The 26,624-nt window shown below is 40.8% G+C and overlaps 1 protein-coding gene across 3 annotated transcripts in view; it reads left to right on the plus strand.

Annotated features, from left to right (window-relative positions):
- The first annotated feature begins 6,201 nt into the window (after window positions 1-6,201).
- The window catches only part of LOC120024280 (ubiquitin-conjugating enzyme E2 J1-like), a 33,530-nt gene continuing 13,107 nt past the window's right edge, over window positions 6,202-26,624 (plus strand). For 2 of the 3 annotated variants that reach the window (XM_038968475.1, XM_038968477.1), the window contains exons 1-4: window positions 6,202-6,510; window positions 23,474-23,547; window positions 24,799-24,930; window positions 25,572-25,656. In XM_038968475.1, the coding sequence (XP_038824403.1) occupies window positions 6,480-6,510; window positions 23,474-23,547; window positions 24,799-24,930; window positions 25,572-25,656 (322 nt within the window). In that variant the 5' untranslated portion in view covers window positions 6,202-6,479. The remainder of the gene's footprint in view (window positions 6,511-23,473; window positions 23,548-24,798; window positions 24,931-25,571; window positions 25,657-26,624) is intronic. The other variant, XM_038968478.1, reaches the window with a different exon arrangement.

Raw genomic sequence — 26,624 nt, forward strand, 5'->3', positions numbered from 1 at the left:
TGCTCTTTTGTACACCAGTACTTCTACTTGTACATCACCATCTGCACATCTATCACTCCAGTGTTAATTTGCTAAATTGTAATTACTCCGCTACTATGGCCTATTTATTGCCCTACCTCCTCACGCCATTTGCACACACTGTATATAGACTTTCTTTTTTTTCTATTGTATTATTGACTGTATGTTTGTTTATTCCATGTGTAACTGTGTTGTTGTTTGTGTCGCACTGCTTTGCTTTATCTTGGCCAGGTCGCAGTTGTAAATGAGAACTTGTTCTCAACTAGCTTACCTGGTTAAATAAAGGCGAAATAAAAAATAAAATAAATAAATAATGCAAGATATGTAAACATTATGAAAGTGGCATTATTATACTGACTAGTGATCCATTTCAAGTCTGTATGTAGGCAGCAGCCTCTCTGTGTTAGTGATGGCTGTTTAACAGTCTGATGGCCTTGAGATAGAAGCTGTTTTTCAGTCTCTTGGTCCCAGCTTTGATGCACCTGTACTGACCTCACCTTCTGGGTGGTAGAGTTGAGTGAGAGGTTGTTTTCTTGACACCACACTCTGAGTGCCCTCACCTCCTCCCTGTAGGCTGTCTCGTCGTTGTTGGTAATCAAGGCTACTACTGTTGTGTCGTCTGCAAACTTGATGATTGAGCTGGAGGCGTGCATGGCCACGCATTCATGGGTGAACAGGGAGTACAGGAGGGAGCTGAGCACGCACCCTTGTGGGGCCCCAGTGTTGAGGATCAGCGAAGTGGAGATGTTGTTTCCTACCTTCACCACCTGGGGTCAGCCCGTCAGGAAGTCCAGGACCCAATTGCACAGGGCGGGGTTGAGACCCAGTGCCTCAAACTAAATGATGAGCTTGGAGGGCACTATGGTTTTGAATGCTGAGCTATATTCGATAAACAGCATTCTTACATAGGTATTCCTCTTGTCCAGATGGGATAGGGCAGTGTGCAGTGTGATTGCGATTGCATCATCTGTGGACCTATTTGGGCGATAAGCAAATTGAAGTGGGTCTAGGTTGACAGGTAAGGTGGAGGTGATATGATCCTTGACTAGTCTCTTAAAGCAATTCATGATGACAGAGGTGAGTGCTACGCGGCGATAGTCATTTAGTTCAGTTATCTTTGCCTTCTTGGGTACAGGAACAATGGTGGCCATCGGCTAGGGATGCCGTCTGGGCTGGCAGCCTTGCGAGTGTAAACACGTTTAAATGCATTTCTCATGTCAGCCACGGAGAAGGAGAGCCCACAGTCCTTGGTAGTGGCCACGTCGGTGGCAGTGTACTATCCTCAAAGCGGGCAAATAATGTGTTTAGTTTGTCTGAAAGCAAGACGTCAGTGTCTGTGACGTTGCTGGTTTTCCTTTTGTAGTCCGTGATTGTCTGTAGACCCTGCCACATACGTCTCGTGTTTGAGCCGTTGAATTGCGACTCCACTTTGTCTCTATACTGACATTTCGCTTGTTTGATTGCCTTGCGGAGGGAACAACTACACTGTTTGTACTATTCCAAGTCACCTGTCCATGTTTAAATGCGGTGGTTCGCGCTGGGGAGGGCTTAATAGAAATGGTAGCAGAAGGTGAATGTTGAACTTTTGTTGCACACATTTCCAGATGATGCTGCAAAACCATTTTGCGGCCTCGATCACACCGACAGCTTTAATGCATTTTGGGACACAAGAAGTACATTTATTTGCAATGGAACGCTGTGTTTGCCTTGCAGCATTGCGTTGCAGAGGCAGTTGCAGTGCGTTCTGTGTGGTGTAGATGATGGATTTATCGAAAGTATGTGTCAAACTGTATGCGTAGACGGCATAACAGAAACGGTAGCAGAAGTTGAATGTTGAACTTTTATAGCACAGGTATCCAGATGAAGCTGGTCACATTTTGTGCAAGGTCGCTATCGGTGTGATCGGGCGTTATTCCACAACTTTGCACTGTGTGCGCACATGGTCATGGCTGTTTTCAAATTCATGCACATTCTCAAGCAAGCGTTCATATTTATAAATCTCACACTTTGCTTGGAAATGATCCCACGCATGGTTTAAGCACAGATGTGTGCCTACTCGTGATTGATAAATGAGGCCCCTGACTTGAAAGTTGGAAAAGCACACTTGTTGAGGTGAGAAGTGAGAAGTGAAGCTGCATAGGTTGAAGACTGAGGATGTCCTAAAATGGATTCTGTACAGTGGAATATCCCTCACTGACAGTGTTCTAGGACTGATGGGGTGTCTGATGTTTGGTGACCAATGTTTCCCATTATAGATTCTTATTCAAATTTCACACAGAATGCTTAAATTTCTCCTATTACTTTTGAGAATGCCCCTATTCCTCTCACCATTGACAATTCTCCAGTTTCAATGCATCAATTTGGAATGTCCAAACAATGAATTTGCGGAGTGCAGACTGTTTTAAAGGTTTCTCTATGACGTTGGCTTAAAGGTCCAATGCAGACATTTTTATCTGGTTATGAAAACAGCTATATTTCTGGGTAACAATTAAGTATCTTACTGTGATTTTGACAATTTTAATTGAAAACAAAGACAAAAATAGCTTCTGTCTGGGAGTGGTATGACTGGGGAGGGGAAAACTGAAAAAAAGCTCTCTTATAAGCTAGGTTTCCATCCAATTGGTGACAGATGTTTATGCGAATACGTCCTCCAGGACACCTACAACACCCGATATCACAGGAAGGCCAAAAAGATCATCAAGGACAACAACCACCCGAGCCACTGCCTGTTCACCCTGTTCACCCTTCCATCATCTAGAAGGCGAGGTCAGTACAGGTGCATCAAAGCTGGGACAGAGAGACTGAAAAATAGCTTCTATCTCAAGGCCATAACACAGGCAAATCACGTTTTTGACCGCACTGGGCATTTGACCTGTAAAATGCGATTAAAATCACAGCATTATTTTGCAGATTTAGGGCAAAACTATTAATACATTGACCAGTAGGTGTCAGCAGAATGCAAAGAAACATCATAGCAGCAGGGTATGAAACCAGCTGTTAGAGGACAACGGCTCTGTGCTGCATTGACTCTACTGAAGCATGACTTGGTGCAACGTACTTCATAATGCCCTCTGCGCCCATACATGACTAATGATATTGGCATGAAGGAGAGAATGTACGGGAAGCAAAATAACAAACACTTGCAATGTGAATTCATATGGAAAACAAGAGTTACTCAAGGGCCATCCCCTTTATAGTGCTATGCAAATTGATATGGAAAGATACCATTATCCAAACACTGCCCGGGTTTTTGCTTTCTTATCAAGAAATTGACCTTGACACACCACTCAAGTTAAATATTTAAAAAAACATTTACAAAAAAAATCTGTGGTCTCCTTTGCAATAGAATATGACTGCTAAAGTACTGTCTCGTATGTAAATACAGGGCAATGGACTGTATGCTACTGCAGTGTTTCTCTAAAACACTGTTTTGTGTTTACTGTATTTATATTGTACATTCTGTATGTTGACTTTGTGTAAATCCCTCTGTCTGTGTTCTGTCTGCACATTTGTCTATTGCTGGCAGCACCTGTTCACCAAGTAAAATTCCAGGTATGTGTACTTTTACTGTACTTGGCGAATTAAATGATTCCGATTCAAAGTGTCTCTGGGTGATGATACTGTAAATACGAAAATAGAGACAAACCAAATAGTGAGATCCAACTAGTGTACATTCAGTAGTGAGTGGTCATTTCATTTCATTGATTGATTGATTGATTCTGCACATATTCTGTTTCAAGATGTTGGGGACTTTAATCTGCCATTAAAGTAAAGGCATGGCATGTAACTAGGCATGGCTAATTGTCTTATAGGGATAGGTTTTTTCTCACCATATTTTCTGACCCAGTTTCTCAGAGAAGTATTGAAGTTCTCTTCGATTTTTCTACAAGGGCTGCTACAATTTGATTATATCCTCCACCTGAAAAACACTGGCTTATCCTGCCCAGACACTTCAATATGGTTTATTTAGTTATAAGCATATGAGATTTCAACCACAGAATTATATTATCATGGTAACCAATTTTCAACTTTGACAAACATTGTATAAAATGTGTTGAATTTGTGCCTTCGAAACAATGTCAGATCTTCAACGTTATATCCACTATCAGAAAAAAAATAACAATAGGCCGAGCAGCACCTCCTACTGGAGATTTGATCAATCTACAGCTACCGGTTTAACGAAGTACAGCCCTGCTCAGCTTTGATATTTGTCACGGACTACTACCAAAGTGCTATTGGGAGAATTATTATTGAGAGATCTCTTAATAACTAAAAGATTTCACTGTTGCTATCCAAGTCATTCCAAAAGGGTAGGTTTAACAGAGAAAATGAAATGGAACCATACTTTATCACTCATATCATCAATGATATTATTTAGGCCTATAAAGCATTTGTAAAGTCATCAACAGCTATTGTTTCAATTCAACCCAGGGTTCAACAAAAATGACCAAAATAGACAATATATATAGGCCTAGGGTTTCATGCTTTGGTTGATGTCAAATGTGATCTTAAGTTAATAATTCATATGTTAGATGTACATCTTCATTTCAAAAATCAAAGTTAAATAATAGGGTAAAATCAAATCAAACTTTATTTAAAGTGCATTTAAAGTTTGATTTGATTTAGTCCTATTCTTTAACTTAGATTTTTTTCAACTAGTTAACAAATGATCTGTTGGATTCACGTCTCCAACTAAACCAAATATAAAAGTTAAAGAATAGGATTAAGCCAGTTGCTCAGATGAAACTATCCAAGCATTAGATACATCTCCTTTAAATGTTGATATTTGGTTGCTTTGTCAACCTAACACAATTCAATATGACTTTTGTAATACAGTAAATGGCCTAAAGTTAAGGCTATCTTACAAACTAATGTAACAGTTTTTATTCAACCTTAAAATTAGTTAATCACCACTGGCCACATTGAGGTTACTGTAACTACAAAATTATTATTATGTAATCATAGAAACGGGCATGTTTAAGATAGCATGCAAAGGTCGCAGGTCTGTGGAGATCTTCACAATATAAATATATGTTCAGAATTTCGCAGCACTGATCACTTAACTGTGTACTTTTAATGTAATCTCAACTACAATCGAGGTAATTTGTTTGTGCTATTAGATGAAGCACAGAGATAACACATTAAGTTGTTGGGGGGGGAAAACGAGCCCGTCCTCCTCAATTAAGTTGCCCAGGATGTGTAAATGTTCGGGTTTACACACGAAAGGGCTCATTTTTAGTAAGTCTATTGTCCATGAGCCTGGTGATGCATCCTCCTAGGTTTCGAGAAGTCCAATTCCCTTTATTCATGGTGAAAAAAATCACATCCTTGGGTGGTTCAAATTGAATTATAATCAAACATGATCAACAAGCACCATGCATGGCCATTGTGTGTCATCCAAATAAGGGCTGACTTTTTGGTGGAGCCAGGGTTAGCTACATCTATGGTAAAAATATCTCAAGAGTTGTTATATTCTGTCTTTTATAATTATGTTATATATGGAAGGCAGTCATGGCGTGGTCGGGCTACATTAGTAATGTACACATAGCTAGCAATTGCCTGCTGGGCAGTCATTGGTTTTGAGTGTGAGTCTCACACAAAATAACATAATTTGAAAATGTTATAATGTTTGAAAATATTACATCATATTTTGTGAATCATTTGAGGTGGATTTAATCAAATGAAGATTAATTACATATAATCCTGTGTCCTGTACTCGTATTCCCCTTGATGCAAGTTGGCAGGCTGAGGTGGGGGACAGCTGGCTGGCAGTACAGAGACAGAGTCGACTGGAGGGTAAAGATGTAAAAGGGGAGGGTCCTGGGGTACTGCAGAGATTACATTAACCACAGCCGTAAAGCCCTCCCTTTAATCCTGTTTCACCATGGAGCTATGAAAGGCCACTGCAATCCCATTAAAAGTGTTTCTGGATAAATGGGAAAATATATATATATATAGAGAGAGAGAGAGAGAGAGAGAGAGAGAGAGAGAGAGAGAGAGAGAGAGAGAGAGAGAGAGAGAGAGAGAGAGAGAGAGAGAGAGAGAGAGAGAGAGAGAGAGAGAGAGAGAGAGAGAGAGAGAGAGGGAACGAATGAAATAAAATGTATTTTAATAATAAAATGTATTTTAATAAAGTTTTATTGTTCAAAACTTGACTTTTCTACTTCCTGTTTACGTTTTTCCAGTGACATCACACGACTAACATTTTTCTTCGAACAGGTCACCGTCCCACCAAATTAGTGGAACAACAAACTTGTGCCACGTCAGGATTTACGTTGTAGCAAACTAACTGCATACGACTTTTAGCTGTTGCTGAGCTTTACCGAATACACTGTTTGAATGTTTTGGACGTTTCAGACGAAGCAAAAGTCAGTGTTAGCTAGCTCCTAGCTAGCTAGTAAAGTCAGCTGTCTCTCATAAAAATACACTAGCTACATTTTCAGTCCAGTTGACTTGTTAAAATGGAGAACAAATACAACCTGAAAAGCCCAGGTAAGTTTAAATAAAACAGTTTTTACTCCTTTCAATATCTCGACCGAGCAAAAAACAGCGACGGTGCTATCCTGGCTCGCTAAACTAATGCTAGCTAGCCTGGCAGAAATGATTAGGCTTTATTTACTTCCGCATTGGGTTTCCCATAATGATGGAGTGATGACACCCGCATTCTATTAATTTATTTATCTATCTAGCTACCTAAGACATGACATCCCTTTCACTTTACCACCATGTTAGCTAGCTTGTTCCTGTATGTTTATCCAACTTCGTGCCCAGTGATAATTTAATAATCAGACTAAACTTTATTATTGCCCTGATAGTGGAAATGGACATTTTCAATCATTGAGCTATTTTCTCACAGTCATTTCCTGATTTGTGCAGCTCAATAGCCTTTTGTCGCACATCATTACTGTATTCTCGGGTCTTTCCCATAGTGATGGATGACTATGGGAACTTGGCCTGTATGTCACCTCATATGTATACCCCAGTGAAACAGGAAGTCATAGCTTACCACTTAAGTATTCCTAATCACTCAGGTGAACTTAAAAACGTAAAATATGCATGGGAAATACTTCAGTTAGATTTTACTTAAGAATTTCTAGGGGTGCCAATAATTGTGGCACACATGTTTTGAAGAAAAATATGTATTTCATTTACTTCACATTTATTTTTTTCAATCATTTTACTTAAATTAAAGGTTAGATTTTTTGTGAATATTTTGAATGAAAGACCAAGAGGATAAACAGATAAACATATCTGACGTTAGAGAAGCTTCCATTGAAGAACACTCTCTGGGTTCTATTGAATAAGTAACTCTTCAATCATGTGATGGCAGGTGATGTAAAGTCATAGCAAGTTTTTTTTCAATAACAATTTATGATCAATAACATCAAAGGCTGCGCTGAAATCTAACAGTACAGCTCCAACTATCATCTTATTTGGGGCTGACCCCAATTAGTCGACTAGTCGATTGTTTGGTCGTTAGGCTGTTTGTCGCCCGATATTGTTTTAGTCGAGCAGTAACAAATATACACTACCGTAGAAAAGTTTGGGGTCACTTAGAAATGTCCTTGTTTTTAAAAGAAAAGCACTTTTTTGTTCATTTTTAAAATAACATAAAATTGATCAGAAATACAGTGTAGACATTGTTAATGTTGTAAATGATTATTGTAGCTGGAAACGGCTGATTTTTAATGGGATATCTACGTAGGCGTACGGAGGCCCATTATCAGCAACCATAATTCCTTTGTTCCAATGGCACGTTGTGTTAGCTAATCCAAGTTGATCATTTTAAAAGGCTAATTGATCATTAGAAAACCCTATTTTAATTATGTTAGCACAGCTGAAAACTGTTGTTCTGATTAAATAAGTAATAAAACTGGCCTTCTTTAGACTAGTTGAGTATTTGGAGCATCAGCATTTGTGGGTTCGATTACAGGCTCAAAATGGCTAGAAACAAAGACCTTTCTTCTGAAACTCGTCAATCTATTCTGATGTTATTTTAACGGACAAAAAAATTGCTTTTCTTTCAAAAACAAGTACATTTCTAAGTGACCCCAAACTTCTAAGTGAACATTGCGGAGGCCTAGACTAAAAGCCAATTTATGGTCGGAGGCTTCATATGGAGGGTGTGACGCAATTGCGGAGCCTCCAGAGACATGCAGAGGCCAAATCAAGCTCCGTACCGCATCGCCATGCGCCTACCAAATTTTGTAACAATGTGGAGGGCTCTGTATAGCTCCGCATTGACATGATTGGTTAACGTTATACATCCTGTTTAAACACAAAACTCACTTCCTTGACAACAGCTCTGCACTGCTCTGCAAAGCACAATAAGTGTGAATGCCCTGTCTTCTGCTGAGGCCAAATCACCGTAAATGCATATGTTGGATTGACCATACGCCCAGATGCACAATGTACTCCTCTCTCTGTGTTCTCTCCCACTAATTTGTGCACATTCATTGTTTCATAACGTCATTGTGTGAATTGTTTGCGTTTGATTGTTAGTGTATATCACTTCCCCATTACATACAGTACCAGTCAAAAGTTGACACACCTACTCATTTTTTTTTTTATCAAGGCAAAGGGTGGCTACTTTGAAGAATCTCAAATATAAAATATATTTTGATTTGTTTAACACTTTTTTTGGTTACACATGATTCCGTATGTGTTATTTCATAGTTTTGATGTCTCCTATTATTCTACAATGTAGAAAATACAAAAAATTAAGAAAAACCCTGGAATGAGTAGGAGTGTCCAAACTTTTGACTGGTACTTTATATCGCCAGTAGTACATTTACCGTTAATTCCTATAATTTATAATCTACAATGTGTGTTACTTTGGTTACGGTCATTTATTTGAATGCATTCAATATTATTATTCCAGTCTTCCCGTTCTCATTGCAAGCAAACAAAGTCTGTTTCAACATCCATTGAGAATTACAATAGTTCCTCGGTATATTTGAAAAATCTTTCCAGCTCTCTCCCTTTCGATAACCACTCAGCGTGAAACTGAAAAATGTCATGCTCTGACCCAGTGGAAAGGTCATAAAATAGGCCTACTTGATTACTTCTTATCAGTGCTTGACTTGGACTGAAATAGGTTCCGGTGCTCATTTTGGGTGCTGATACTGTTTATTTTTAGGTGCAGGAGCTCCACAATACTTTTGAGCTAATATTCTATAGGAGGAACAGGAGCTCAAGCAGTAGAACATTTGAGGTGCTGGTAGTCAGCTCCGGTGATACCCTGCCATAGTCAAGCGCTGCTTCTTATCCCTTACGCAAATAGCCTACAGCATTGTCTGTCCCGAGCTCACTGGTGCAGGAAACTGAGGGCCCTGAATATTTTATACAATGTTGCTAGTGCAAGCTTGGGGCTGGACCCAAGTTAATAGTTGAGAAAATGTTTCAAGTTCGTTGCAGACAGGCCATGTGTAGCCAATGTGATTTATAGGATATTTATTTTTATCAGGATATTTTCTACCTGCAGGCTGCAATGTTTTTATTTGTTGGCTTTATGTAGGCTATTTTTTACATCGTTGGCAATGTCATTGTTATTTTTTAGGTTTGTATCATTTTCATTTAGATTTCGATTGAATGTTGATTAACCACATAATAATGATTTTGAGATATGAAGAAATTGTTATAAATTAAATGAAACTGTTTCATGAAAATGTGCATATATTAACCATAACTGGCATTGGTAAGATAAATTGGCATTCCACATGAGAAAGGTTGCCAACTCCTCGTGTCGCCTATTACCGGCAACTTCAGGAGAGTAATGGCAGAATCTGTGAAAGCCAGCAGGAGAGGGAGGAGAATAGTTGCGTCAGGTTAAGGTTTTTTTCTTCTGGTGATATAGATCTATGGCGCACTCTTGGGGCATTTGTCTTATTTCATCAAACGATAAGCTGAAAGCTTCAGACAAGCTCAATGCATAAACTCAAAAAAAGAAACGTCCCTTTTTCAGGACCCTGTCTTTCACAGATCTTCATTGTAAACGGTTTAAACACGGTTTCCCATGCTTGTTCAATGAACCATAAACAATTAATGAACATGCACCTGTGAAACGGTCGTTAAGACACTAACAGCTTACAGACGGTAGGCAATTAAGGTCACAGTTATGAAAACTTAGGACACTAAAGAGGCCTTTCTACTGACTCTGAAAAACACCAAAAGAAAGATGCCCAGGGTGCCTGCTCATCTGCGTGAACGTGCCTTAGGCATGCTGCAAGAAGACATGAGGACTGCAGATGTGGCGCCTAAGACAGCACTACAGGGAGACAGGACGGACAGCTGACCGTCCTCGCAGTGGCAGACCACGTGTAACAACACCTGCACAGGATCGGTACATCCGAACATCACACCTGCGGGACAGGTACAGGATGGCAACAACAACTGCCCGAGTTACACCAGGAACACACAATCCTTCCATCAGTGCTCAGACTGTCCGCAATAGGCTGAGAGAGGCTGGACTGAGGGCTTGTAGGCCTGTTGTAAGGCAGGTCTTCACCAGACATCACCGGCAACAATGTTGCCTATGGGCACAAACCCACCGTCGCTGGACCAGACAGGACTGGCAAAAAGTGCTCCTCACTGACGAGTCGCAGTTTTGTCTCACCAGTGGTGATGGTCAGATTCGCGTTTATCGTCGAAGGAATGAGCGTTACACTGAGGCCTGTACTCTGGAGCGGGATCGATTTGGAGGTGGAGAGTCTGTCATGGTCTGGGGCGGTGTGTCACAGCATCATCGGACTGAGCTTGTTGTCATTGCAGGCAATTTCAACGCTGTGTGTTACAGGGAAGACATCCTCCGCCCTCATGTGGTACCCTTCCTGCAGGCTCATCCTGACATGACCCTCCAGCATGACAATGCCACCAGCCATACTGCTCATTCTGTGCGTGATTTCCTGCAATACAGGAATGTCAGTGTTCTGCCATGGCCAGCGAAGAGCCCGGATCTCATTCCCATTGAGCACATCTGGGTATGACACATAGGGTGTCTCTTGTAAAAATACATGTTTAAAAATTTGGACTAATCGATTGGTCAAAAGAACAGACGACTTTCAGTCGACTCCAGAAATGTTTTGTCAGGGACAGCCTTAATCTTATTATCAATTTCCTTTAACAATCATCAGTCATCAGAGTCAGTGTAGTACAAGTTGAGTGTCCTTCTCTATATGCATGCTGAAAGTCAGTAGTTAACTTGTTAGTGAGTGGGCAGGAAGAACATGACACTTTCAACCAGTTCCAATCAGTTGCACTAAGCTCCATGTGTTCGCAGGTTCTGTGGTTTCACACTCAATCAAATTAGAGATGGTTTCTAGATTTCATTTTCTGCCTTCTGTGGCATTTGCCTTGGGCTGTGTCAAGATAATCGAAATGTACCGAAACCTTGTTTTAGCATGAAGCATTTTTTTGCCTGTTGCTTCTGTCACACTAGATCAGGTATAGAGGTAGAATTCTCTCTGATCAGAATATTGATCAAAGCTGTCTTGTCCTTGCACACTTGGTGTTGGTTGGCAAGTGAGCTGGATTTAAGGTAAGGGCTTACAATAAGGCATGGGTTAGCTAGAGTTTGGATTTTGAGAAATAAGTCTGAGGCAATAGTTGAGTTAGAGAAATTATCAAATAAAAAAACTTGGTTCCAGTTTTGAAATGGGGTCAAAAGAAGGATAAGGCTGCAACACTTTGTAGTAGTTCAATTATATTATGGGGAACTAGAGGAATTATTCACATTGTAAAATAATGCAATTACAGTTTGCCCTCTGTGTGGAAAAGCAAATGAAGATTCTATGTTTAGAGTATCACTTTCCGCCTTTTGTCTCTGAGACCTGGCATTACCTCCCAGTTTGGAGAGCAGATGTGAACAAACAGCATTAGAAACCCACAACCAAAACAATGTTCTCGTCCCAAATGGCACCCTATTCCCTATGTAGTGCACAACTCATAGGGCTCTGGTCAAAAGTAGTGCACTATATAGGTAATAGTTTCAAGTTTTAATGTCTTGTGCACAAGTGCTGTGAAATGTCGTTCTTCCAAGCTCTAAACCTAACAATTCAGTGATCAATATCAATGTAGTACTAAAAAAATGACATATGGTAGAAGAAAAATACACGAGAAATAAAACTGAGTGCCATTTGGGACGTAGCCCTTCTCTACGTTTGGAAAGGGGAGTGGTCAGTAGTGAGCTCCACGTTTTCTATCATCACCTATGTCTCTAAACCCTATCGTGTCTTCTTAAGAGTTTGGTTAAAAGTGGTTACATAACGGTGTCTCCCTGCTCGCAGGACAAACCCTGCCTGAATCGCCCCCAGCTGCAAACACTAAAATGCGTTACGTAAAACGATTTTGTGTACAGGATTATAATCCTATCTCCCAGGGCCGTTGACCGAAACCCTTCTCACCACTGGAGTCAGGAGGCCCATGTGGCAGCAGAGGCTTTTCTTCTTTCACTCCCACTCATTGTTATTTCGAGACATGGCTAAAAAAGGACTCCACATAAAATGTGTCCCAAATGGCACCCTATTCCCAGGGCTCTGGTCAAAAGTAGTGCGCTGAGTGTACAAAACATTTGGAACACCTGCTCTTTCCATGACAGACTGAACAGGTGAATCCAGGTGGAAGCTATGATCCCTTATTGATGTCACCTATTAAATCCAGATGAAGGGGAATGGACAGGTTAAGGTGCGGGGAGCTGCCTTTATCGACATCCACGTCTTCTGCGCACTTTTAAGTGCCTTTTAAAAGAGGTATGATAGTATGTCTCAGGCGCACTGGTTTGAGTGTCAAGAACTGCAACGCTGCTGGGTTCGGGATGTGTTCGGGATGCAGCCATAGAAAACCAATGAGGGTTTTGGGCTCCTGTCAAAGTGCATCCAGGTGTTTGAGGAGGACCAACGGGCTGAGATCCAGCCCTAGTCTGTCTGTTCCTTTTTAGGAACAGTCACAGCATTGACAACTTCCATAGGGAGACAAGTGCTTCACATGTGTAGAGTTTTTATTTCACCTTTATTTAACCAAGTAGGCTAGTTGAGAACAAGAGTTCCACTCCGATGCTCACCAAGTCTCCAAGTAATGAGGCGTGAGGAACTTTGATTATATTCAGCAGAGCAATCAACTGATCCAGTGAAGAAAAAAACGTCACTGTCTGTCTGCAACATCTGGTCCCTGTGTATCAGCAGTGAGTATCAGTATTGATGAAAAGTCTGTGAGCCTTGGTAAGAGCACTGTCGTGTAAAGCTTGACGTTACTGTTGTCCTGATCTGGTTTATTATATGATTTTGAACAGCTGGATTCCTACTGACAAAATTATGCAATACTGTTGTCAAGGATTTTTTTCTTATTATTTTAGCTCTGTGCCCTAACTTGTGAATTTTTACGATAACTCACCATGCTTAACCAATAGCCTGACTCTCACTTTCAAAAGCCCCTGATCCCACAGTGGCTTTAATGAGGGACGGCTGAGTAGTTTAGCCTATACGAGGGGGCATGTTCGCTGTCGGAGGAGGGGTCTAAAAACTGCATCTCACCTTTGTATCCCCCGGGAAACACGAGTGCAGACTAAGCTATATCAGACTGCTCCAAGACCATGCCGATTTGACCACCCACATGCGAAGAAAAGAAAAAAAACCTAGGCTTTTTATTCTCTTCAGGCTTTTTTTCTCTCTCCCCGCAACAACCAGAGTGCCAAGTGTTTTTTTTAAGGCAGCTGCATCTCTTTCAGTAGTGGGAGCCAGTGCTTAATCCCCAAACCAAATGAATTGGACTTGAGGCCGGGTGGTTCTTAGAGTGCTTAGTGGCGCTCCAGGATAGTGCTCACATGGCCATAACACACATTTTTATTTAACCTTACACTCATTATAATATAGCCCTTGAACAATTAGGCTATGCATCGAACTCCCAAGATTCAGAGTTAGAAGTTTACATTAAGCCTATTTGCCTAGTAACAAATGGGCAATTGCAACTTTATGACAAGGTAGGTAGGCTAAATGCACAATAGGAATAGGAAGTGAAGTGTAAGCTATGTAGCCCTATACTGTATGTTCACTGTCATGGCAGCTGTCTCTTCCGGATAATCGTCACAGAGGGGTGGTGTGCACAAGCCGACCACACTGTGCTAGTGTTATCTGGAAATCAACCCTCCAAAGACCTATCAAATCCCAATTGAAACCACTCAGTATACAATATTTTGCTCTTCATCCCACCAGCCTACTGTATTAAACCTGGTTAGTCCAATAGTGGGTGTTTTCTGTGAAATCTCAGAATATTAGTCAGCCAGCTGCTGAGAGAGACAACCACCATGCCAAAGTTGGAGGGGGACCCACATATTACCCAATGAGTTTCCGGACAAACTGTTGACAGCTGCCATGGCCCGGGGATCAGGCCCATGACTGGAGAGCTTAGTGGCACAGGCAGTGTCTGAGTTGCCATTGGCCATGCCATCAAAGCCTGGTGCTGACAGACACCCAGTCATCACCGTAATCAGGCTGAATGAGAAATGGAGCTGAGACACTCCAAGTGGCCCTCAACATAGCAAGCCTGGCATGCCCGCCTCTGATACCGTATCTCACCTCCGTCACAATAATTTCCCCATCGCTGAACCGTAAAGAAGTCCCAAGTGGAAGATTTTGTCTGCCACCCCACAGCAGTAGAGATAGAGGGGAGGTATCAACTTAAAAATTGCTGTGAAAATCTGTATCCACACGTCCACATACAGTGTCCTCTGTAATTATTGGGACAGTGAGAAAGTTACAGACACACAAATATCATACTCCCAAGACGCCATTACAATAACGGGAGGTTATCATTTTTATGGGTGTATGATATTTGTGCGTCTAACTTAATCACTCATCATTATTCACGATTCATTCAGTTCTATCCATAATCATGGTAGCATCTACATTAATGTAGAAGTGTTTAGAAATATATTCTATTCTTATTTACAATAAAAGTAACTCCAAAATGCTACAATACATTATTTACCATTTAATTTCTATTGGGCACAAAATAAAATGGAACACAACCAAAACAAATAGCAAATGCATCCAACAAGTTTGTAGAGTCACAAGCTTGATGTAATCATTGTGTGCTAGGAATACGGAACCAAATACTAAACATTTGACTACTTTAATACACATAAGTGAATTTGTCTCAATACTTTTGGTCCCCTAAAATGGGGGCATGCGGTGGACTATGTACAAAAAGTGCTGTAATTTCATATGGATGAAAATACCCTCACATTAAAGCTGACATTCTGCACTTTAACCTTGTAGTCATTGTATCATTTCAGATCCAAAGTGCTGGAGTACAGAGCCAAAAGAAGAAAAAATGCGTCACTGTCCCAATAATTACGGAGGGCACTATATACTGTAGTTTTTTTAGACCAGAAAACACTTTTCTGCTCATAATCACACACGGTCCTCCTCCACAATAGCTGCTCCTTTGTGTGAATGCATCATCTGTTGCTGCTGGGGAGTGCAAGAGAGGATTGCTCGCTCTGCTTTGCAGGCTTGTTGTGTCAACCTGCTGGAGAGTTGTGCCCTAGTTTGGACAGTTCTAACTCACAGTGGCTGTCACTGTAATTTATTGCCCTTGCCGTCTCCTCCGGTCCAGGGTTTCTGTGGCCCAATGCATTAGGGCAGAGGCTGTAGCACACACACACACACACACGCAAACCATACACTGCATTCGGAAAGTATTCAGTTCCCTTGACTTTTTCTAGACTGATTCTAAAATGGGTTAAATTGTTTCCCCCCCATCAATCTACACACAATAACCCATAATGACAAAGCAAAAACAGGTTTTTAGAATTTTTTGCAAATTTCTACAAAATAAAAAAATATGCATTTACATAAGTATTCAGACCCTTTACTCAGTACTTTGTTGAAGCACCTTTGGCAGTGATTACAGAATCAAGTCTTGGGTATGACGCTACATGCTTGGCACACTTGTATTTGGGGAGTTTCTCCCATTCTTCTCTGCAGATCCTCTCAAGCTCTTCTCAAGCTCTGTAAGGTTGGATGGGGAGCGTCGTTGCACAGCAATCAGGTCTCTCCAGAGATATCCAATCGGGTTCAAGTCCGGGCTCTGGCCGGGCCACTCAAGGACATTCAGAGACTTGTCCCGAAGCCACTCCTGTGTTGTCTTGGCTGTGTGCTTAGGGTCGTTGCCCTGTTGGAAGGTGAACCTTCACCCCAGTCTTAGCATTCTGGAGCAGGTTTTCATCAAGGATCTCTCTGTACTTTGCTCCGTTCATCTTTCCCTCAATCCTGACTAGTCTCCCAGACCCTGTTGCTGAAAAACATCCCCACAGCATGATGCTGCCATCACCATGCGTTACCTTAGGGATGGTGTCAAGTTTCCTCCAGATGTGATGCTTGGCATTCAGGCCAAAGAGTCTTGTTTCTCATGGTCTGGGAGTCTTTTAGGTGCCATTTGGCAAACTCCAAGCGGGCTGTCATGTGCCTTTTTCTGAGGAGTGGCTTCCATCTGGCCACTCTACCATAAAGGCCTGATTGGTGGAGTGCTGCAGAGATGGTTGTCCTTCTGGAAGGTTCTCCCATCTCCACAGTGGAACTCTGGAGCTCTGTCAGAGTGACCATCGGGTTCTTGGTCACCTCCCTAACCAAGGCCCTTCTCCTCCGATTGGTCAGTTTGGCCGGGCGGCCAGCTCTAGGAGAGTCTTGGTGGTTCCAAACTTCTTCCATTTTAAGAATGATTGAGGCCATTGTGTTATTGGGGACCTTCAATACTGCAGACATATTTTGGTACCCTTCCCCAGATCTGTGCTTCGACATAGTCCTGTCTCGGAGCTCAGCGGACAATTCCTTTTTTGCTCTGACATGCACTGTCAACTGTGGGAACTTATAGACAGGTGTGTGCCTTTCCAAATCATGTCCAATCAATTGAATCTACCACAGGTGGACTCCAAGTTGTAGAAAGGATGATCAATGGAAACAGGATGCACCTAAGCTCAATTTTAAGTCTCATAGCAAAGGGTCTAAATACTTATGTAAATAAGGTATGTTTTTTTATTTTTTATACATTTGCAAACATTTCTAAAAACCTGTTTTCGCTTTGTCATTGTGGGGCATTGTGTGTAGATTGATGATAATGTTTTATTTAATCAATTTTAGAATAGAGCTGTAATGTAACAAAATATGGAAAAAATCAAGGGGTCTGAAAATTTTACGAATGCACTGTATATCTTCTGCCATGACCTCTTGACTCCCTACAGTCTTTGTTCAATATTTACTGTGCTATTCATTCATACTATACAAGGTCCTTAAGCTCTATCCACTGTTCTTTCTTCATACTAAACTAGGCAGTTATATTCATTATTTTGTTCTGGAAGAATATTATTTTAAGCACTGTGCAAATGTTAAGCACTGCAAATTAATATATATAATATTAAGCACTCTGTCAATTGATCAAATTGTATTAGAATGCAACACATTTGAATTGATGCCCTGGTCGGTGTCAACAAACAGGGTACAACTTAAAACAACCTATTGCACAATTCCACAGAAAATGATTAATATTTCCTTTGTAATGTGGTTGAAGTTGTGACTAGCTTGAGTGCTTACATACATTGCAGCTTTGTTGTATTGTGCCACTTCCTGTTGAAGCTTAGCATCTATTTGTAACGGATTTCCAAGCTGTACTTCAATATTTGGGAATCGGGATTGTTTCTCTGCTATTGATTATAAACAGAAATGCATTTGTCGGTGTCTGACTCCTACAACATAATGTCTAAGCTTGATTTAAAGGTCCTACACAGGATTTATAAAAAAAATTCATCAGCAAATGTCCATAATATATGTCGCTAATAGTGAAATGATAGTGTTTTACAGTATTACTTCATCTGTATTACTTCATCAGATGAGCGTCATCTGTTGGGAAAAATTATACTGGGAAAGCTGTTCTGACTTTGGCTGTGTTATCAAGTGGATTTGCTAATTTCCTGGTTGCTGCAATTCTACACTGTTCACTCAATTTCAGTTTATGTGAGAAAACAAGCACTGAATAGTGTAAGGAATGATTCTACCATCTAAAATCGCTGTGAAATATATTTTCAATTACACAAAATATCGTTTTTACAGCTATTTGAAGCTGGTGGATATTTTTTGTTATGGAAAATATATTTCACAGCGATTTTAGATGGTACAATCATTTAGATGTTACAATGATTCCCTACACTATTCAGTGCTTGTTTTCTCACATAAACTGAAATTATCAATTTAGTAACACTATCATTCCACTATTGGCACCAGAAATATTTTATTAATTTTATGAAATTACGATGCACCTTTTAAAGCCACAATAGAAACCACTCGCTTCACTAATTAGTATGGGTGACTAAAGTCAGGATGTGAAAAGAAATTTCTCAGACAGTAAAATATTATTCCCCCATTGCTTTGGTCACACTGTTTGACCTGCATGTCATTCGCTCTTCGAAAGGTGCTTATTGATAATTATTAGCATGTCATAACTAGGGCTGTGGCGGTCATGAAACTTCGATTGTCAAGCAAATAACTGTTGGTCTCACGGTAATTGACCGTTAAGTAACAAACACATTTAGCATCTCCTGGCTTCTACACATAGCCTACAACTCACAGATACCTTTGGAACGTCTACATTTTTTTAAAAGTCTAATAAATCCATGTAGTATAGCCTACACCTTCACAATAAATAAAACATTTTTTTAGACAGGTCTAAAGAAACATGATTTGAAGATAATGTTGTCTATTTCAGAAAAACAGAATAGCATTGTCCTTATGTTAGGACCTGATCTGGCTATGCCATATTGCTGTGGGCTACACTAGTTCATTTAGCAGACAAGATTTGCTTAGAATTCCGTGGCATTATTTATATATTATTTCATAGTATGAATACAATTAAACAAAGCTGAATAAAATAGAAAGGATATGATCTCCGAACGATTTGGGGGAGTGTGGTTAAATAAATAGGTACTCCTATATGCTTAATTTAGAGTTATTAATGTATCTTTAGTTGTTCTACAAACATTGGGCTATATGTTTTTATTTTTAATACATTGTAAGGCTGCATGATGCGACTCTAATGATGATTTGAAAAAAAGTGTCTTGAAAGGCATGAGCTCTGCTTTGTTTTTTGCGCAGGCTGTACACACTTCATCACTCTCATTCACAATTTGACAAGCACTTGATAATGCCTGAAATTTCACAGTGGCATCCCCTTTGTGTGGCTGTAATGCACCCTAAAAAAATCCATGCCTTTTGCGGCCAGTGGCCATGGTGCCCTTGGCCCAGAGTGCTGCGTTGTGTGTGCCCTTCTCCCTGAGTGCTGCGGGCTCTGAAGCACCTCTTACTCACATGGCTCTCCATCACGTGATCGGGTCTTTCTCACAGGCTACAAGTGAAGATAGACACACCGGGGACGCAACTGTGTCCTTATCCAATTCCGAGGTGCATATTTAAAATATTGGAAGAACTGTCCACATTTACTTTTCGTCAGCCAACAAGATGAGTAATTCTAACGAACAGCAAAAGCACTAGCCTATGTCAATCTACTATCCCCCATAGTACAGAAGTTTACCTATTCTATTCTGTGCGAGAAACAAATATTCCAAACATAGTCTGGGACAGTTGTGGGATGCTATAGATCTCAAATGAATACAACCACTAGCATCAAAACCACTTTTTTACGCTATGTGGCTGACGCAACAGATCTGAACGTTTAGCTTAAAATGTTGATAAACTATTAGGCTATTTCTTCACATAAGTGCAGCAGTGCACACACAACAGTAGGCTATAAGGGCCAATGTTCCATTAGTGGGAGAACATTATCAAAAGTGACCGGAAATGCGATTATGCAGGTGATGCTTTTATTATAAAAGGTGCATTTTTATGGTAAATGATCTTCCCCAAACTGGAAACTCACGCACTGCTAGGCTCTACACCTCTTGTAAAGTGGATTAATGTGCATCATTTTAAGAAGTTATTTGGACACCTTCCTGTTTTGGAGGACGCATGGTTCTCGACCTTCGCCTCTCCCGAGTCTGTACGGGAGGTGCAGCGATGGGACAAGACTGTAACTACCAATTGGATATCACAAAATTGGGAAGAAAAAGGGCTAAAAAGTACAAAATAAATAAATTTAAAGAAAACATATAGGCCTATGGGCTAGGCTACATGAGGTGCTCGACTATTATTCGAAGAAGTTGCAAAAAAAGGCTTTGTTTCTTGCCTTAAGCTGGGCATCATTCACAAGCTAATATTGTCACCCATCAGACTATTCTTGATTTAATTTTGTCTTTACATATACTAAATAATGTGTGAAATTTGTTTTGATTTAGAATGGACCATTATCATGCACCTGTCTCAAAACAGGGGCAGTGGAAAACGCTTTCCCGGGGTTCATTTTCATGCCAGCCAGGTAGACTATACTCCTATTGTAAAGTTAAGCAATGTGCTTAATATTAGGAAAGTTGAGAAATAAATATAGTAAGCCTAGCCTATAGAAAGCTGATGGGATCCTCCTCTTTTTAATAGAGGTCATCATTGTTTTCTCGCGGAATTGTATAGCCTATAGAAATGTTGCACAACATGAGCTCATGGGCTCTTATCTAAATGATTAGATTATATTTCTAATAGATTTGCATTTATGTCAAAGTGATTTAGAGGGACCATAGAGTGCTGAGTACCAGGCAGTTAACTTCTCTGGGATATGTGGGACGGCAGCGTCCCACTTGGCCAAAAGCCAGAACAAATTCAAATATATTACTATAAAAATCTATCTTTCATGAAATCACACATGAAAGACACCAAATTAAAGCTACACAAGTTGTGAATCCAGCCAACATGTCTGATTTCAAAAAGGATTTACGGGGAAAGCACACCAAACAATTATGTTAGCTCAGTACATAGCCACAGAAAAACACAGCCATTTTCCCAGCAAAAGATAGTAGTCACAAAAAGCAGAAATAGAGATAAAATGAACATTGGCGCCATGTTCAGAAAGGCCTCAGAAAGGCCTCCAAAATATCCTGAGAAATTGCAGAGAGCCACGTCAAATAACATAAATACTCATCATAAACTTTGATGAAAGACACATATTTTACATAGAATTAAAGATACACTTGTTCTTAATGCAACCGCTGTGTCAGATTTCAAAAAAACTTTACGTAAAAAGCACACCATGCAATAATCTGAGACGGCGCTCAGATAAAAACAACATTTCTCCGCCATGTCAACAGAAATACGAGTCAACAGAAATAGAGTCAACAGAAATACGAAATTACATCATAAATATTCCCTTACCTTTTATGATCTTCATCAGAAAGCACTCCCAGGAATCCTAGTTCCACAATAAATCGTTGTTTTGTTCGATAATGTCCATTACTTATGTCTAAGTAGCTCCTTTTGCTAGCATGTTTAGTGCACATGTCCAAACGCTCGCGCAGCTGCAGGCGAACTCGGACGAAAACTTCAAAAAGTTATATAACAGGTCGAATAAACTGGTCAAACTAAGTAGAAAATCAATCTTCAGGATGTTGTTATCATAACTATCCAATAGCGTTCCAACCGGAGAATTCCTTTGTGTCTCTAGAAGAAATGGAACGCAAGGCGATATCATGTGTAATGCGCGTGACCAGGAACTGGCATTCTGCCAGACCACTGACTGAAACACCTCCCATCCGGCTCAACATCACAGCAGAGGCTTCATTCCACGTTCTACAGACTGTTGACTAGTGGAAGGCGTAGGAAGTGCAAACAGATCCATATCTTACAGGGAATTGAAAAGGCGATGAGTTGAACATCGACCAGCCTCAGAATTCTCACTTCCTGTTTGGAATATTTCTCAGGTTTCTGCCTGCCATATGAGTTCTGTTATACTCACAGACATAATTCAAACAGTTTTAGAAACTTCAGAGTGTTTTATATCCAATAGTAATAATAATATGCATATTTTAGCATCTGGGACAGAGTAGGAGGCAGTTCACTATGGGCACGCAATTCATCCAAAAGTCAAAATGCTGCCCCCTATCATAAAGAAGTTAACAAGTTTGGTAGGCTACTAATGACCATCAGCAGCATCAGAGCTTGGAGAAGCCTAATTACCGTGACTAAACGGCCATGTGGAATTTGACTGCCTCGTAACCGCCAGTGTGTGGCGGTAATACAGTCACCGCAACAGCCCTAGTCATAACCTCATCTTTAGTTTATGCAAACAGTTTTTTCCCCCAGAAAGATAAACTTGATCTTACCATCTGTGAGTAAACAGGGGGGTGGAGGGGGAAGAGTTTACTCAGCGCATTCTAGTTTCACACACCGACTTCCTTTTCTTTTCCTTCTCTTTTCAGTGTAGGATTACAGAATAGTACAGATAGATCTTTAGAGGGTCTGGCCCGAGGCGAGATTAGACCTGGAACACGTGCCCTGGGAGGCGTGTGGTGTCAGAGCCTCTCTGTTCCACTACCTTGAACTGCCTTCCTCCCCTGCTCTTCGCCCTATAGTCATACAGGGGATGTGTCTGAAAACCTTACTAGCTGTCAAATCCTTGTTTCTTCTGTCCTTGTTTTTCTCAATTCCTCTCAAAGCAGGTTCAAGGGAGGGACCTTGGATCCTCCTCCAATGTGCTTTAAGAGAAATGTAGGAAACTAGGATGCAGGAAGTAAGGATTTGATTGCTGGTAATGTTTTCAAACATAGCCAGGCCAGCCAGAATTTCTTTCCAACTGATGGTCCCCACTCCCACTCCTGAGCTCATTTCACAGGCTCACTTCTTCTAAAGGATTCCAAACCAATTCCGTTCATCTGAATACCCCTTAGTTCCACTTTCCTTTTCCAATTATTTTCCAATTTCGGTTACATCTCGCCTCCTTTTCAACAGGTCGGTGGGTAAGCGTAACAACTCAATAACTGAACAATCATAGAGAACTCCATGACCTTGCGCGCTGACAATTTTTTTCAATTTAAAATTTGTTTTCGATTTATCAGGGGCTGCTGCAGCACCCTCAGCACCCATACTTCCCGCAGCTATGAGCGCTGTGTACTTCAGGAGTCTAGCCTTTCTGTCATGTCTGTAGGGCTCTATCAGGAGTCTAGCCTACTGCCGTGTCTGTAGGGCTCTATAAAATCTATTATTTTTTGACTGATTTCATTTAGTTTTTCCCCAAAATCATTTAATGCTTTTTCTAGTAAGTTCAATAGAATTTTGAATATTGTTGAATTCTGTTTTAATGTCTGAATCCTGTGATTCTGTCCGCGTTTTCCACAACGCAGATTTTATAGGGCCCTATATCTGTCTGTGGATATGGGGATGTAGACCTACCGGTGGAGAAGATGCCTGGAACACCACATGCTAGTGGAAGTAAACTGCAAGCTTGGTGTCAGCTGGGATAAAGAATGAGTGGATGTCAGCTTTACCTGGCGCTAACCGTGATGTTTTGTTTGTTCTCTTCACCGGGTGGGTGCTAGCTGTGAAGAGGCTGATGAAGGAGGCAGCTGAACTGAGGGACCCCACAGAGCACTACCACGCCCAGCCACTGGAGGTCAGTCATACCTGGGGCCACCCAAACTCACTCAGGCTCATCATCAGATGACGCTTACCTGACACACTTGTCTAAATTGATGGTTCATGTGAAGGAAATGCTATAACCACCCCCAGTCACATCTAGCTAAGTGGATGGGTCACTATTGTCTAGACATGTACACGTTCATGAAATACAATAAATGGCCGTAATCACCCCCAGACATACCTGGCTAATTTGATGGGTCATGTAATAATCCGGCCGAAGTGGAGTCTTTTGTTTAGACATGTAGCTAGCTAGTAGGTAGCTAGCAAGCTAAACAATGAAACGGCATAATCCCAACTCATAAAACTAACCAATACAAACATTGTCATAGCTGTAGTATAAATTTGCAGGTAGCTAAAGCTAACAAACTAGGTTCAATGTTAGCTAGCTAACATTAGGCTATAACTAGCAATGCAAATGGCTTTCTGATTCTAATAATATTACTACACAGATCATACACGTAACTTTAGCTAGCGAGCCAGCAAGCTAATGTTCCCTAACTAACAGTACAATTGAACTTGCAATAAAAAATATTTTCTGACTAAATTAAAAACTTATATCAGAAAATGTAGCTAGACTCTTACCTGTATAACATGGATGAATGCTTCATGGCAGGCTGGAACCATTTAACTCCGTTTGTAGCTACATCTTGTTTGGCCAGCATTGTGTCAAGTCACTCCGGTTCACATTGACCGTGGCATGTGCAGAAAGTAGCCCATCACTTTTTCCAACTGATCTGTCGATAGCGCCTGCTAAATTCAAGGCATCAATGTTGTTGAGAAAAGTAGCAAAACTTTTGTTGTTCTCGATGGCTAACGTTATATCTTTCAAAAAACGGCGCGTTAGAAAGGACTATCAACACATACTGAAAAGCTCACATTACAAACTGAAGCATGATACATAGCAGACCAATCCAAACTCATCTCCCAGCATGTCCAGCCCTTCCATTATCTCAGCCAATCATGGTTGGTGGGAAGGTTCCTTTCTTTTTCAGTGGCTAAATCAACTAGGCTTGTAATTTAACAATTGTATTCGTATTTATGGATGGAATACAAGTTTGTTATTAAGGCACATGAAAGTTCACATGTTCCAGAAGGCATTTTAATAAAAATAAAAAAATGTTTACGTTCAAATGCCTCTCCTGTGTAGTAGTGACGTGCAACATACGCCTAGTTTCCTGAAACGAGTCACATATGTGTTTGTGACTGGCTTGTTGGGTACCCGCAGGATAATCTGTTTGAGTGGCACTTCTCTGTCCGCGGGCCCCCAGACTCAGATTTTGACGGTGGGGTTTACCACGGCAGGATCGTGCTGCCCCCGGAGTACCCCATGAAGCCCCCCAGCATCATCCTACTCACAGTAAGACCCCCAACACACACATGCACACACACACTTATGAAGATATTCCCCTGTTTCGAACAATCACAGCCAATTATGTGTAAATTGAAGTAACAATGAAAAGCAACCAATCAAATTATCAAAGGCTGGATGATAGATAGCTATAGACGTCTTTTCTTAACCCGGAGCCACATCATATGACACACCGAGACACTATTGTCAGAACAAAGCCATGCCTGTCACTGCACTGTCACAGAGGACTTGAATGGTTCTGTGGGAAAGAAGCGGTAATGTGTTTTTTTCATGCACCAATAATAACCTGAAGAATCAATGACAGGCTGATAAAAGCCAGTGGATCAGACAGGTTGTGACAGTCTTTTTTATGTCCAGAGTCTCTTTTTTCTCTCTCTCTTAGCTCAGGCTGGCAGGTTTTACTTGGTCTTTGAAGGCTCACTCTCTTTCTCTTAATATCCCTCCCTTCAACCACCCCCCAGCCCCCACCTCACCTCGGCCTGTCTCACTGTCTCCCTGTTGCTTGTTCAACCTGGTTGTCATAGACCGTGATATGGTAATAGAGATCCTATCATCGAAATCCTATAAATCACTTATCTTTATTATACATGTATTCTATATGTAATTCTATGGATATGCTTCTCTTTCAGCCCAATGGAAGATTCGAGGTGGGAAAGAAGATATGTCTGAGCATCTCTGGCCATCACCCGGAGACATGGCAGCCATCTTGGAGCAGTAGGTATCCCTTTGTAACTGGTGTCACTTGCTTAACAGTATAGATACCTTCTTCATGAGCCCGCACTGGTACTCGATCTCAGATCTTCTGCCTCGTGAACACGTGACCACCACCGCTATTGAAAAGATAGCAGCCTGGCAGATAGTTTTGATTACTTTAACCAAAAAAAGGTCTTGGAGCAAGTTAGAAAAGGCAAATTATCTTGATACATTTTCTGTGTAAGCAAAATCAAGTAAATGGCTTGTCTCCTCCAGCCTGGAGACACACACACACACCCGGCTAACCACAAAGTCCTTGTTCCCTCTTCCAGTCCTACTCATCCAGCTGCTGCACTAAACTTAGCCTAGCATCCCCACTCACTCGTTCTCTGCCTGCCAGGGACCAACAGGAACAAACGACGGATTAAGACTTTTAATTTGAATTTAAATGAAGGCAGATATGCAAATGTTTTTTTGCTCAGGCATTTTTGTTCTATCATTGAGCTTTTTCCCCACAATTTAAAGAGTGGAAACTGGAAGGGGCTGAAAAGAAGACTTCATTTCAGAACAAAGTAAATAAGAAGAAAGTGTGTCACTGGAAATGCATATTTGGCACGCACATCTTATTCGCTCACAAAGCCCCGTATTGGCAGCAGGCAGCACACTATTTCCTACATTAAGTCTGATATTTCCATTATTTTCTGGCATGATTTCATTTACCACCGTTAAGCCATCCTATTTCTGAGTATTCCTCTCATGTTATTCTCCGTACCAAAAGCATGGAAATGTAATCAGATTCAATGGGAGAATCTCGCACTGCTTTTCTTTATATTACTTTCGGGGTATTTTAATGAGCATAAAAAAGCTAATCTAAAATAACTCCCGCTTTTGTCCTCTGGGGTCACATGGCAAGCCACGCTCAAGGTCCTAAACGATATCATAACCTCCATCGATAAGAGACAATACTGTGCAGCTGTATTCATAGACCT

This window comes from Salvelinus namaycush, chromosome 29 (assembly GCF_016432855.1).
Source record: "Salvelinus namaycush isolate Seneca chromosome 29, SaNama_1.0, whole genome shotgun sequence".
NCBI classification, from domain to species: domain Eukaryota; kingdom Metazoa; phylum Chordata; class Actinopteri; order Salmoniformes; family Salmonidae; genus Salvelinus; species Salvelinus namaycush.